General features: G+C 46.4%; 1 protein-coding gene across 1 annotated transcript; it reads left to right on the plus strand.

Annotated features, from left to right (window-relative positions):
* The first annotated feature begins 5,410 nt into the window (after nt 1–5,410).
* On the plus strand, nt 5,411–10,135 carry Bsx (brain specific homeobox). The gene is made up of 3 exons (XM_005069397.3): nt 5,411–5,818; nt 7,730–7,926; nt 8,878–10,135. The coding sequence occupies exons 1-3, from the start codon at nt 5,557–5,559 to the stop codon at nt 9,115–9,117; spliced, it is 699 nt and encodes a 232-aa protein (XP_005069454.1). The 5' UTR covers nt 5,411–5,556; the 3' UTR covers nt 9,118–10,135.
* Nucleotides 10,136–14,827: the final 4,692 nt, after the last annotated feature.

The raw sequence follows: 14,827 nt of genomic DNA on the forward strand, positions 1-14,827 counted from the left end.
AGGGGTACTCATAGACATTACTCATACATGGACACATGCTTCCCAAGTGCTGGGATTAAAGGCATGCACCACCACTACCCAGCTAATTAACTCTTTTTTAAAACAAGACCTATATAACTTAGTAATACAGTTAGCAGTTTGTCTTGTGAAAAATTGTTTGCAGAACTCATTTGTATTTTTGAGAAAGGGTCTTATTAAACCAAGGCTGATTTCTCAAGCTTACTAGCTATTAGAGGCTGGCTTTAAAAGTTCCCATTCAACTCAGGAGACAGAGGCAGGCGGATATCTGGGAGTTCAAGACCAGCCTGGTCTACAAGAGCTAGTTCCAGGACAGCCTCCAAAGTCACAGAGAAACCCTGTCTCGAAAAACCAAAAAAAAAAAAAAGAAAAAAAAGAAAAAAAGAAAAACGTTCCCAGTCCAACACCAGGGGGTGGGGGTGGTGCTCACCTTTAATCCTAGCACTCAGGAGATGGAGACAGGTGTATCTTTATGAGTTGGAGACCATCCTAGTCTACAGAGTGAGTTCCAAGACATCCAGGGCTACACAGAGAAACCCTGTCTCAAAAATCTGAAACAACAACAACAACAAAAATTCCAGTCCTCCTGTCATCACCTCCTAAGTGCCTGGATTACAGGCCTGCACCATCATGCCTAGCATAATAGGGTATATTTAAAGGGCTTTTTGTTGTTTGTTTGGTTTTTCAAGAAACGGTTTCTTTGTGTAGTCCTGGCTGTCCTGGAACTAGCTCTGTAGACCAGGGTGACCTCAAATTCAGAGGTTTGCCTGCCTCTGCCTCCCAAAGGTTGAGAATAAAGGCATGCACCACCACTGTCTTTTTTTTTTTAGCTTATCACCCCCTCACCCCCTCACACAGTGGTATATTTGGGCAATCTTTCAATATCTGATGGAGAAATGTAGAGCTACTAATAAGAAAAGAGATAGATTAAAGGCCTATTCTCATCCCATTGTGTATCTTTTAGAGAGTTAAGAAATGACATCATCTCTCTCACATTTGAAACTGAATTGTCTCTTCCAAATTTTCCTTTCTAATAGATCATGAAGCATGTTTTAATTTGAGATAGCCAAAGACAGCATTGAGAACTTCAGAAGAGAAACAGAAGATTTTATAACTTTATAGACCACCCATCCATCAATGAGCAAGCTGGGTGGATTTAGTCCATGCCATATTAGAAAAGCTGGGTTTTCAATAAAACATCTTTGAATGTGTTTCTCATGAGGGTTCACATCCTAGTTTCCTGCACAAAAGCATTTGTTTTGAAGATGCATTTGCTGGAAGCAGCCAGCGACTCCGGTTCTTTTTGTAGACATGTCATCCACTTGGGTAGTGCTTAAAATAAAGTACCCAGCTAGAAGGGAGGCTGGAACAGACAACAAGCAATATAATACAAATTGTTATGAGTAAAGTGTGTTACTCAGATCCCGCTAAAATACATGCCTCCTTTATTTTGAAGGCAACTTGACTAATGGAACCAGTCCTTCCTTTGATCATCAATAGGGCCATCTTTTTGGGAAACCAAGTCCCACCTCAGCTGGCAGTTTTAACTGAGGCTGACATGAAAGAGAGAGGGCCTGTTTAATTATCTATTCCCTGAAAAGCATGCCTTTTCTCTCTTTAAATTAATGATTCTCCTGCTAAAACCCAAGCAAGAATGTCATAGAATCGTAGGTGGGGAGAGAGATGATCATTTGTTCTTTATTATTATTGCTGTTGCTATATTCTTTTCCTCTGGGCAGCATATAGTATCTGGATTGTGTCAGCTTTACAGCTATAGCTTTCTGGTCCTGAGTGACAGATTTTTTTTGACCAAGTGAGTGAGAATGAAACAAAATAAAATGCAATATGGATGCATTTTTGAAATCTTCCAATGGCTTGGAGAAAGGAGCCTTTGTACGGTAGATGTTCAGTGAATTTTCACAATAATTAAACATTGCAGTGAATGAAGGGTAAGTCTTGAGATCTTCTTAGGTTTGTTGCAGCAACTGCTTTTTATTTTTCCCAGGTTTCTGTCTACATTTGAAAGAAGTAAAAGAGGGTGGTGGTGAACTCCAGGGGTGCTGATCATACAAGCCTCAAGCCTAGTGAGGGTACAGGGTACTTGGAAGAGCTAGTGTGACTTGAGATGTGGGGTAAATGCAAAACACACCCTTCGGTTTAGTGGGGGAGCCTTGCACGGTACTTGTAACCTCAGACTCAAGAATTCAAGATCATTTTTGGCTATATATTGAGTTTGAAACCAATCTAGACTACATGAGACCCTGCCTAAAGAACAAATAAGTATTAAGTACGAAAAAGGGTGTAAATAATATATTGATCACATGTTGAATATAATATTTGGGGTATATTGTGATTAAATGCAGTAGGCGAATGTTGCCGTTTTAATTTTTGTTTTTTAAATTAATTAATTTATTTTGAGATGGGATTTCTCTATGTATCTGTGACTGTCCTGGAACCTGCTATATAGACCAGGCAGGTCTCAAACTCACTGATATCTACCGCCTTTACTTCCTTGGTTTTAAAATTTGACAAGTAGAATTTAAAATGGCCTATGTGTGTCACACTATATTATTGATGAACACTGTACTAGGCTTCAGGGATAAGCTAGACAATGACACATCTGTTTGTTTGTTTGTTTGTTTGTTTTCAAGACAGGGTTTCTCTGTGTAACAGTCCTGGCTGTCCATGGTTGTTGTTGTTTTAAAAGGAAATTGTTTCCCTGAAGCTTGTAATCTTTAGATATCTAAAACTTAACCCTGACTTGGTTACCCAGTTACCCAGGCTGCCCTGGGCCTGAGATGGTGGAGTTGGGAGGTAGAGAGAAGCATGTGTAATTGAGCTCCCTATTGCAATACCCACTCCAGGACCTGGGGGCGGGGGTGGGGTGAGGGTGGAAGTGGGGTGGGGAGGAGGGAGGCTGGACACCTTGTGCCCTGCATTCAGGGCACTGTAGGTCTGGGCCAGAGCTGGTTTGGTCACTCTATCCCCCCCCCAGGTTCTGTTCAAGGAGTTTGGCCAATAGGAGAAACTTTACAGCATCCCTTGCACTTCCCTCCCTTTGGTGCACTGGGCTGAGGCCCTATAGGGTCCCCATCTGTGATGTGTCTGTCATGGATAAGGGTGGTGGCGGCACCGAGGATGCCTAAGAGTCCCCAGGTATCTGCTTTGGTCCTGGAGGCTGGAGCAGTACTCATCTAGCCTCCTAGCATTGTTCGCCAGCAGCGCTAACAAGGAAGGGAAAGACGTCAGCGCCCCAGGTCTTGCACCTTTCCCAGGGACCGGGTTTCCTCCTTCGGCTCTTCTTAGGTTTCTATGGCGACCTAAAAAAGTTGGAGGCAGGATGGCCGCGTTTCCAGTCTCTCTCCAAGGGCAGCTGGCTAGCTTGGGGGTGAGCCTCCACATCAGCTTCTGCCCGGGGAGAGCCGAAGCCTGAGCAGAGAACACACCATCTATGTCAGGGTATAAAAGCTGTCTGACACCGAAGGACCCCACTCTTCTTCACCCTTGTGATCCCCAGAGCACTCCAAGAGGTGTACGAGGAAGAGTTCTCTGTGTCACCGTTCAAAAACTGGCACTCAAGGACGTTTCTACTAATCCTGTTCCCCAAATGACATTCAGTCTTTTCTGTTTCCATGGTACAAGCTAGTCCCTGACTCAAGGAAGCTGAAAGCCCGCCCTCCGGAGGCCCGGGTGAGGATCTGTACAGTAGCTAGGAACCTAGCCCAAAGGCTGAAACCCACTAAAGTCTGGTTGTAATGCCCCTGCCCCATAATAGTCTGCCAGCCTTGTGTTTGGAGATGGGGTGACTGATATCCATTTGATACATTCACACGGAGAGTAGAGATGGATGGACTTCCCTTGTGTAGATCATCATCTCAGTGCCCCTTCAACACTTTCCTTCATCTCCCTGAGTACCATAAACCATGACTTGGTCAGGACAAATGGTCAGGGAACTTCTTAAACTCTAGAATCTCCTTTCAGTGTGGTCATCTCCTCTTCTGCCTTCTCTTCCTACTATTACAAACTTCAACACATAAGTCACCTCTCAGACAAAGAGAAACAGTTCTGACTTCATTCACATGCCTTCTTACCAAGACTTTCACTCTCTCCCTGCCTGCTTTCCTCCACTTCCTCTCCTATCTGCTTACCAGTGTGTCCGTGTGGAATAGGACACTTCCACTTCCTGGAGCACTGAAGTTTGGGGCCTAATTGATTCTGGTAATTAATTTGTTCTACCTGCTAGATCAGATGGAAATCCTACTGCAGCGCCCAAGGATTAACACTTGACTTCACAGCACCTCCTCTAATTATCTAATAGCATGGGTTGTGAGGACTCAGTCTCCGTTAAGACACTTTTGCTATTAGCAGTAGTGATTGGAATTGTGATGACGACTAGATATCAACAAATTAGAGCTTAAAAATTGGGAGATGGAAGAGAAGTGGCTTCTTTTAATTTCCCCGAGTTTAACATCAATAATTAGAGCAATTTTCAGAGATGCGAGCCCAAATTACTCCTGCTGTGCTGTAGATGATCACCTTAATTTTAGCAAATTGACTCCAGGGAACTAAATGTGACAGATTAGAAAAAGACAAACAGGAAAAAAAAAAGGATTGGAAAGAAGAGGAAGGAAAGAGACAGGGAGAAAATCTAATGCAGCGATGGGGAAAAGCTGTGGCTTGAACGGGTGGTGTAGCAGAAATAGCCAACAAAACAAAATGTATACTGAATCGAAAAGCAGCATGGAGGGTACAGCAAAGGTGGCTGTGGATAGATTTAAAATGATCAAGTCGTTTGGGTGATAGACATAGACACCCCCTCCCCAACTCTGTCCATTCCCTAAATTCCAGGTAGTCTTCGACCATCATCTTTATTTCCCTCAACAATTCAGCCATCACCCCCTTCAATTTAATCTACCTCTAGCAACTTGATGTAGCCGACAGTCTGCATCTTTATTTCTTCACTTTTCTCCTCCTTTGTTAGCGAGTACTGAAACTCTTAAAAAAATCAAACTGACTCAAATGCTTGAGTAAGTGCTTTATTCCTACGCTATTGGGACTCTTTTGGTATTCTTGTTTGTTAGACAACGGCGAAAAAATTCATTTTCAGTCTTTTAAAAAGACGGAACACAACAGCTCTTGCAGGGGAGGGGCAGAATTTGGGACCAAGAAGCGTGCTAGGAACCGAACGAACCCATTGGGCTCAGCGCTCCCTGCCTGGCCAGGCTCATTCAGCACCGCGGACAGATCACCGCCCCGCCCCGAGCCCACCCCACCCTCCCCCTCTGCCTCCGCAGCCTCGCTATTGGTTCTCCCAGCTCCCCTCTCCAAGCTGCCAATTTTCCAACACAGGCAACCAACCTACCCCGGCGCTGGAGAGGCAAGAAGACAAGCGCCGGGGATAGCCCAGGTCGGTAGAGCAGCGGAGATCTGAGCCTAGGCGATCAGGAGCAGGTGCGGGCTTTCGACTAGGCCAGCTGCGAAGCTGTCTGCCTCCTACACTTTGTCCTGGCCCTCACCCTGTGACAGGCGCTTTACAAGATGAATCTCAACTTCACCTCTCCTCTCCATCCGGCATCTTCTCAGAGGCCCACGTCGTTTTTCATAGAGGACATTCTGCTACACAAGCCTAAGCCGCTGAGAGAGGTGGCCCCTGACCACTTTGCCAGCTCTCTGGCCTCTAGGGTGCCTTTGCTAGACTATGGCTACCCCCTTATGCCCACGCCCACCCTCCTCACCCCTCATGCCCATCACCCTCTGCATAAGGGAGACCATCATCATCCTTATTTCCTGACCACCTCTGGTAAGTAGCAGAAGCCTCTAGGAGGGGGGGGAGAGAGGGTGAGCTGGGTTTTGTTTGTTTGTTTTGTTTTGTGTTAGCACAGCCCCCAGAGACCAGATCTGGAGGGAGACAAGATCTGGCCAGGTGGCCATACTCCTTCTGTAACCGTAGAAGGTTAGGGACACGGCTGAGTGAAGGAGAGCTCCTCTGAGGCATGCCAGTTGAGGGGAACAATTTGTGGTTACTTCACAGTTTTTATAATGGGATGGTGATTGTGCCTGGCCAGAGGCAGCTGAAGTGGATGGATGTGACCACACTCCTGGTGGGCAGTGCTCAGTCTCACTCGACTCCTACAGGCCACTTTGTTCGTTTCTTAACCCCCCCCCCACTTCCTAACCTCTTCCATCACAGAAGGAGGCTCTCAATTATCTTGTCCCAGGGAACCGCAATGAACTTTCCAGTGCAGAAACGGAAAAGGCTTCACTTGGTCTTAAACTAGGTTGGGTCAGGAACATGAGCCGCCAACTCTGCAGAGGACATGGGAGTCAGGGAGGGCTTGTGGGGGTTGTAGGGGAAAGACAATTCAGATTGGCAGGAAGCATTCAGAACAGAAGAGGACTGCAGTTCCCTGAAGAGCCTTCATGCCCAATGTCCAACTTTTAATTCGTGGTCAGTCCGCCTGGCTTTCTTCTGGTCCAGTGGCTAGAGACATTGGAATCAGTTGCTAAAGCATTTCAGATTTACTGTTTGGCAGGGACTGGGGCCTGATAAAGTAAGACTGGGCCTGGAGATGCTGGGAAATATGTAGGTTTTGTTCGTTTGTTTCTCTTGGGCTACACACACACTTTCTTCCCCAGCATTTTCGCTCCAGCCAGAATAGAAAAATTCTTCTAGTCCCGATGCTGAGCACAATAGTAAATTGGCTCCAGTAGGAGCCGAGGGAAGGCAGCAGGATATGTGTGAAATATGGGTGCTGGAATCTAGAAAAAAAAAGATTAAAAGTGGCGGTAAACCCCATTCTCATGCGCTAGCTTAGAGAGGAGATTTTGAGGTTCTCCTTGAGGTCTGCATTGCTCCCTGGCTTCACCACCCGGCTGACGACGACGACGAACTCTTCTTCCGGGCCGGTATTGCTTGAAATCTGGGGTGCTAAAGCAGCTTGATTTTTTCTTTCCCGGGGATTGAGATACACCAGTGTGAGGCCTGCGTGCTTGGAGCGTCTAAAACAGCCAGTAAAGCTGAGAGGGTGGTGAAAAAGGCACTTCAGCTCTCCTGGTTCACGGAATCAGGGGAAAAGCTTAGGATCAGACTACAGAGCAGGGTCTCCAGGGCGACCCTGCCACTGACAAGGAAATGTCAGAGGCCATTGCCACAGTTTCTTTGGATAAGCGTTTGCTTTTTGTTTTTTTCTCTGTTCTGTTTGGTTTCTGGAAGGATAAGGGAGGCCAGGGAAAGGTGCTTTTCAGAGTTGAGAAGGCAAACAAAGTCCTATCTAGTTTATTGCACCAGACTAGCACTGGGTGTTGTAGAGGTCTGGATGGATGCGGGTGGACAGTTCCAGTACCATCGGACTTTTGCAAGAAAACTTTGCAAGGGCCAGCAGATAACTGAATGTGCGCTCTGAGGAAGTCTCTCTGGGAAGATGAATTCTTAAAAAACCATCTGTATCTTTGCTCTATTTTTCTTTTTCTGTTTCATTTTTGCTGTTTATTATTTGTATTTCGTGATGGTCTTCTAGGAAGAGATCTCCAAGGGCTGTTTTGAGACACCTCTTCCCGCTGTCCTAGGGTCATTGGAAGATGGACTCCAGGAGTTTGGGGGCGATAGGAGACAGGTGTTTGGGAACGCTGGGCATCGGAGTGGAGCTGGGAGGCCAACGGTTGCTTCCGGGAGATGTGGATTCTGTCCTTTAGACTGCTCTTGTCTCTGTAGGGGTGCCGGTCCCGGCTCTGTTCCCGCACCCGCAGCACGCAGAGCTGCCGGGGAAGCACTGCCGCCGCCGCAAAGCTCGCACCGTGTTTTCTGACTCGCAGCTCTCCGGCCTGGAGAAAAGGTTCGAAATCCAGCGCTACCTGTCGACTCCAGAGCGCGTGGAACTGGCCACAGCCCTCAGCCTCTCCGAGACTCAGGTTGGCGGAAGCCGGGAGAAGGCCCCCGGATTCTGCGTCCCGCTCTTCTCCCCTCAGCTATGAACAGATCCAGAACCACCGAGTAAAAATGAACCTCTCCCCTGTCCTTCCAAGACCCGACAGAATTTATGCCTAAATTTCACATTAGATTTATCTACCTGACTATGTTGGGGGGAGTTGGTCACGTTGAGTGATTCAGCTGTCACCTCCAAGTCAACAGTTATTTTTATTCCTCTTCCAATCAAGCAGGTGACAGCTGATTTAGAGGGTTCTTATTTCTGGAGTAGCTTAAATATATATATTTTTTGAGAGGGTCTCACCGTGTAGCCGAGGCTAACCGCCCTGTGCGGATTACCAGCTTACCACCAACACTTTGCGCTCCCTTTACTTCACTGCCCTCTGTGTGCTTAATTTAGTTAGTGTCATTCATAGTAAGTCTTCCTAGGAACCCCAGGGCTTGCACACACGGGAGTTTAAGCCTCCCCTCGCGTTTTTATCTTTTGTCCCACCCACCCCCTTAGCCTCTTCCTTTATTCCTTTTCATGATCTTGCCGTGAAATCGTTAGCAGAGACTAATATTGTCTCGAAGGAAAAACAGTCACTTCACTCCATTCTTGTCTTGCGGTCCACGAGTCCTGTTGAAGCCGGGATTTAGTTGTCTGTATCACAGGATCATAAATTGACCTGCCCCCATCCATGCAGCACTTACTCTTATTAATTACTATCCACTTCACTATCCTCGTCACTATTCCGGGACAATCTCTCTTGGAAGCCTTATGTCTCATTCAGCCTAAAACGATGATAATGTGTGACTTTCCCAAAACCGCAAGGCGACCATAGTGTTAGGCCGAAATCAATTCAGTAGACAGAGGGCCTTTCCCCCTAAACTTCACCACTCTCCCAGATTTTGTCTACGGAATGACATGATTTTGTTTGTATCCCCTAAACCAGGTGAAAACGTGGTTCCAGAACCGGCGGATGAAGCATAAAAAGCAGCTGAGGAAAACTCAAGATGAACCCAAAGCCGCAGACGGGCCTGAGAGCCCTGAGGGCAGCCCCCGTGCCCCGGAGGCCGCGGTGGCCGAGGCTCGGCTGAGTCTGCCCTCCGGCGCCTTCGTGCTTACCGAGCCGGAGGATGAGGTGGACATTGGGGACGAAGGCGAGCTCAGCTCAGGGCCGCACGTGCTCTGAGTGACCGGGCTGGGGAGGGAGACCAGGGCGAGGAGGTTGCGGAAGGCCAGACGTGGTCCTTCCCTGGCGGAAAGACTCGCCGAGACGCTAGACTCTGTGCCAGCCGCCTGGGCTGTAAGAAAGACAGACTGCAGCCCATTGGTCAACCTGCAGCCGCCCGCGACTCGCCCCCAAGCCTCCTCCGGGTCCCTATCCTGTCCCCTCCGGGATCACAAGGTGTGATCGTTGGTTCCTGTGCCCGGCGTCTTCAGTGCCCGGGACCTGTCCAGTGTTGCTGCCCAAACTGGCACCTAGACTCGCGGTTCTACAATTCGACGGAGCTTTCCTCCCCGCTGCCAATGCAGTATCCCTCCATTCTCATTTCCCAGCCAGTAGTCCCCTAGTTCTGTCACCCTGTGCCTGCGGCCTCTCTACCGGGACGGTAACTCTCCCTCAAGCAGTACAGCTGACTGCAGAGGAAGGGACCAGGTGGCTGCGGCCAGGAAGGGATCCAGGCAGAGACGCCCGGACCCTTTAAACCCTCAGTGTCCTGACGGAGTTGTCGGCGGCTTTTCACTACTTCTGCTCACACCCCTACCGGAGCCCCACATCTCTAACTCAAGTCCTTAGGCGACCCCCTCCTACGGACTGCGCTTACTGCCATCCTCTGGGGTCATCAGTACGTTCGGTGTTCCGGGCGCTTGCGGCGCTGGTGGCCCCCACAACCTCCCTCCCCACAGAATCGTGGACAGAGAACACCCACAGCGCAATTTCTGCTTCCTGAACTTGTTGCACTCGTGTCCCGCAACCCTTCCAAGTCCCAAAGGCTACTGAGACTTTAAAAGTGTTGTCTTCGGGATGCTTGTGGACAACTTCTTACTTCGCGCGGTGTTTTAGCAAGTCTGGCGACGAACACACTCTACAGCCTTCCGAATTAAAGCAAAAGGCGTTGTGGGCGCGCACCTGTTTGGGGAGGGGGCGGCATTGAAACTGTCACTCGCTGCGCCACTCTTCTCCTTTGTCCCTGGAAGGTCTTCTATTCTCTTACTAGGTCTGCAGTCTCTCTAGATAATAAAGGACTTGCGGGGCAAAAATGGGAAGGAGCGTGCGTTTCCGGAAACGGTTTGTCGCCCGGTTTCGCTGCTAGCAGGTCACTTCCCTTGTCTCAGTCTCCCCCTTCCCCCAGCAATGAACTTGGCTAATGACCTTTACAGGTTCCATCTCCCCGACCCCGACTTTTCTGTTTTTAATCATTTGACTAGTGGAGATTAATGAATCTCATTCAGATGAGAAAGGTCACCGCAAACAGTATCTTGTCTCTGCAAAACGCTGAGGGGACCGGTTCCTTTTGGTATTTGTAATGTGAAACTATGCTAATGAATTGTGTGAAGACACTTAGCGGACGTAGCAGCGGTGGGGGAGGAGACTTCGGTTTCCCGTCTGCCTAGGCTTCTGGTTGTCTTCAGATCAGCCCAGGAAGACTGGAAAGGAGTGAACTTAGCAGGTGCATTCTCACCCTCGGGAGCAGAGATAAATAATTACAAAGACCGCAGTGATTTGAGTTTGGGTTGCATTTAATCTTTTTTTTTTTGTCCCCAACGAGAGGACGAATTTTCAAGATTTCTCTAGGTGAAAGTTCTGAGTCTACGAATATAACAAATGTAGCGATGCTTAAAAACAGTTGGAGGAAGGAGAGCTTTATCTAGTCTGCATCATTTAGGAGGCAAAGCCACCGCTTAAAACACAAACATCGGGAAGCCTTCATACTTTCCCGATTGCCTTCTCCATAGTCAGTCATGGTGTGTGTGTGTGTGTGTGTGTGTGTGTGTGTGTGTGTGTGTGTGTGTGTGTGTGATGAACCACAGGTCAGGAAACTGAGGCTTGACAGAGTTGAAGAATGTATCCATGAAATTTGGGCTAGCTAACTGCTGAAGGTGGACCCAGACAGACTTCTTTTTGTATACTCTTCCCTTTTGTTTATTTACATTCTGGTAACAATGCCTTGGCATGCAATTTGCTCCTATGGCTTTAAGAGAATAGCATCCTCATTTCTTTAGTTTGTGTAGTTGTGGTTAGTGATTCAGATGAGGGCTCAGATTTCTCTTCTTCTGTTGAGATAATGACCAGACTTTTTCAAAGCCAGAGTTCCTCTAGGCAAGCCCCTTACTTGCAAACCGTGTCTTTAGTCTCAGAGCCATTTAAAGGAAGTAGTTTACAGGAAATGCTTTACAGTAACACACACACACAGACAGACACACTTTCACAGTAAAACAAAAACCAACCAATTAATCAAACAAACAAATCAGCAAACATTGGCTTAGAGGAGTGTGATTTGATAATAAGAGAAAGATATCTCCCATAAGAGCATGGAGCCAAGGGGAAAAAAACTCATATTGTTCTAGTCCTGCAGACAACGGCTGCTAACACATTTGGGAAGAATCTTTAAAGAAAGTAATAAAAAAAACCCAACCAAGTGTTGAGAGAGAGAGAGACAGAGAGAGAGAGACACAGAGAGAGAGACAGAGAGAGAGAGACAGAGAGAGAGAGAGACAGAGAGACAGAGAGAACTCTCAAAAGCACTGCATTTATTTTTTTCTGCCTTCAGAAAATGCCAGAACTTACTCCATGGGGAATGGAGTGAGAGCACTTCTTGAGCTTTTGTCTTTAAGAAGCTGGTAAACAGAGAAGCTTTCAGTTTAACAAGAGCTCTTTCTGACTGGGGCACAGTGAGTCCAGAACTTTAGGAACTGGGGTCTGATTCAGGAGCGTTGCCTACTTAGGGAGATGCCACTTCTAGTCACCCTGGTCTTCACTACTGGAATGACTGGGAGGAAAAGAGCTCTGAGTGTAACTGGATTTGTGAACAAGGCAGTTTTCTCACCAACCCCGCCCCAGCTCAGGAATTGTGGTGAATAAAGTGATAGCAAAGTTCTCACAGCTCCTCTCCTCTCCTCTCCTCTCCTCTCCTACCCCCAGTCCTTCCTTTCTTCCAGATCAGTGATATTAAAAGACAGACACAATTTAGACTCAATTGAATGTAACATAGCAGCAATTTTTGCTTTTGACCTTTGAAGCTGATCAAAGCCTCAATGGGCTGAAGAAGTATTTTGTCTGAATGGTCCAGGTTTTGTCTCAACTCAGTTTCTCTTGTTAGTAAAGATCCTACAAAACTATGTTCATTAAGTTATAGAAAGACACATAGACCTGATTTTGAAGAGACAGAAACATCTTTGAGTAGCCAAGGAAGGCAAATAATATCTCATCTAATCCCAAATGGGATCACCCCCTTATTTTTGTTCCCAAGACTCAGTTCCTGAGGGGCTTAATTTCAGAGCTTCTGCAAGAGATCTTTAGTAATATTTCTCAGCTTAGTGTTAGCTGACTATCATGCTAAGAAATACTTAACTTGAATGCATGACATGACTTAGAGAGGATTGGCTCTCTGTGAGGGAGCAGTGTGGAGAGGCCCACTAAACAGGGTTTCCTGGAGCTGAGAGAATCAATCAGTAAATGCATTCAGTCGAGGCAGTGACTCCTAGGTCTTCCTGAACTTGGCTCAACCTACAAAATAATGAATTAATTGAAATACGTAAATGCTATGTTTATTTTACATGTTTTTGCCATCAAACATCAAAGAGAATTTGACAAACTAAAATTTGCAGGAACCCAGATACTTATTGGTGTGTAAAATATAAATAAAGACAGCCTTTTGGCTTGTCAGAGGAAAGCTTTGGGGAGGGGAGAGGAGGAACTAGCTGTGGAAGCTGCAGTTGCGGGGTGCATTTACTCTGCTATGCTAAAGGTGAAACTGTCTCTAAGAGCAAACATGTTGGAACAACAGAATGAGAGTCCACAAGCCACTAAGCATCTCCTCATTAGGAAGATATAGGCAGAGGTTGCAAAATGAGTCCAGAGTACTTTCTAGTGTAGGCTTCTCTATCTGTGAAAAGTTGGGTTAGATGTTCCTCCTCTCAGGAACTGAACCCCCAGAGCTTCATGCATTTTAGGTAGTGAACTCCATCTCCTGCCCTTGTGTGGCTCTTCATCATTAAGCTTTGACGTCCTATCTTCTTTCTACAGGAAAGGAACCGAAAGTTTCATGTTATTTAGATGGTCTGACATTTCATGCAGACTTCAGTTCATGCATCCTAATGTAAACAAATAGTCCCACAGCAATTAGAAGACAAGAGACACAGGAAAGAGGAGTAGAGTGTGTATATTAATTCATTAAGTTCTAACACTTCATCCTAGAAAGTAAACAAAAACGAAGTGTCATTTTACCAAGTTAAGGACAATGTGACTCTCAGGAAGAAACAATCCCTGTTAGAAGAAACATCCAATAACTTTCAAGACCTTCATTTGACAATGTCTGGGAGAAATCAGGTCTCAGATGATCACAATGACACACTGGCAGGATTAAGAGTAGAAACTGCTTCCAGTGACAGCAAGTCTATGGGTACTGTAGCATGTGGAGGAGAGAATTTTTGAAGCAATTTTGGATGTAAGAATTAAAAAGAAGTTGTAGCTGGCAATTGTCTGGTAAAATCTTAGGTCAGCTTTTGGAAACTCTTCTGGCCAAGAGCAATCTGAACCTGGAATGGATTTTCCTGGAAGGTTCTAAGTACCTTCACACTCTGTTCACCAAACCAAGCTTACCGGGCTGTTTCAGAAGATACTCCTGAATCTGATAGGATGAGCTAGGTGCTTGTGTTTACATCTTTCCCTTCTAGTTACCATGAGGCCAGCATCCCAGGCTCAGAGAGATATGTTCAGTGTCATCTAGCTTGCTAGTTTGGGGAGTTGCAGAGATGATGCATCTAGTTGGTTGTAGAAAATGCTAGAAAATATTTACTAATAAGATGGCTCTCATTTGTTCCCTCCAGTGTATTTTGTTTGTTGTTCATTTGAAGTCAAGTAGATCAGGCTGGCCTTGAGCTCATGGTCCTCCTTTGCCAGCCTCCTGAGTGCTAGGATTACAAGCTTGCACCCCATGCGCAGGGTCCTTGTAGTTTTGGTTGTTATTCCTCGCATCCTGTCTCTTAGAGTTTCTAGAGGTATACCAGATAGCCTAGCCACCACGATTTATTTTGTAGCTATCCCTTTCTCTTGTGCCCTCCGAGAGTCACAGACGGAGTTGAGTTGGCCCCATAAAGGAGTTAAGAATGGTGAGCAGAGTGAGCTAAGAGCTATGCCAGTACCTACTATGAGGGCTGGAAGAACATAACAGACTACAGTGCAGAACACATCAGTTATGAAGGCCCTGACACCAGACTACATAGGATCTCAGCCATTCATGTGATTCACATTAAGTAGACACCTGAGCATCACTGTTTCATTCAAAGGGGTTACAATGTCTCAAAGGAGCTGTGTGTGTGTGATTCCATTGCACTTTGTCCTACTTTTTTGGGCTAGGAGAAGACTTTTATTGTCTGAAAGAAGCATTGCCTGGAGGGCTTCATTGAAAATGTCTTGCTGGGGGCTGAAGAGATGACTCAGTAGTTAAGAACACTAACTGTTCTTCTGTAGGACCTGGCTTCAGTTCCCAGCACCCACATGGCAGCTAACAGCTGTCTGTAACTCCAAGGCCAGACACTCTCACTCGGACATACATGATGGCCGAACACCAATGTACATAAAATAAGAATAAATTATTTTAAAAAGGAAAATGGCTTGCTGACATCATGTCTTTTCCCCCTTTACCTATCCTTGCCCCATTCTGCTCTAGGGTTTC

The sequence above is a fragment of the Mesocricetus auratus genome, unplaced genomic scaffold (assembly GCF_017639785.1).
Source record: "Mesocricetus auratus isolate SY011 unplaced genomic scaffold, BCM_Maur_2.0 Super-Scaffold_100022, whole genome shotgun sequence".
NCBI classification, from domain to species: domain Eukaryota; kingdom Metazoa; phylum Chordata; class Mammalia; order Rodentia; family Cricetidae; genus Mesocricetus; species Mesocricetus auratus.

Bases quoted from the DNA above. Each gene is read 5' to 3' on its own strand.
- Bsx (XM_005069397.3), top strand. From the start codon at position 5,557: ATGAATCTCAACTTCACCTCTCCTCTCCATCCGGCATCTTCTCAGAGG. The intron at 5,819-7,729 runs GTAAGTAGCAGA...TTGTCTCTGTAG, and splicing joins TTATTTCCTGACCACCTCTG to GGGTGCCGGTCCCGGCTCTG. The intron at 7,927-8,877 runs GTTGGCGGAAGC...CCCCTAAACCAG, and splicing joins TCAGCCTCTCCGAGACTCAG to GTGAAAACGTGGTTCCAGAA.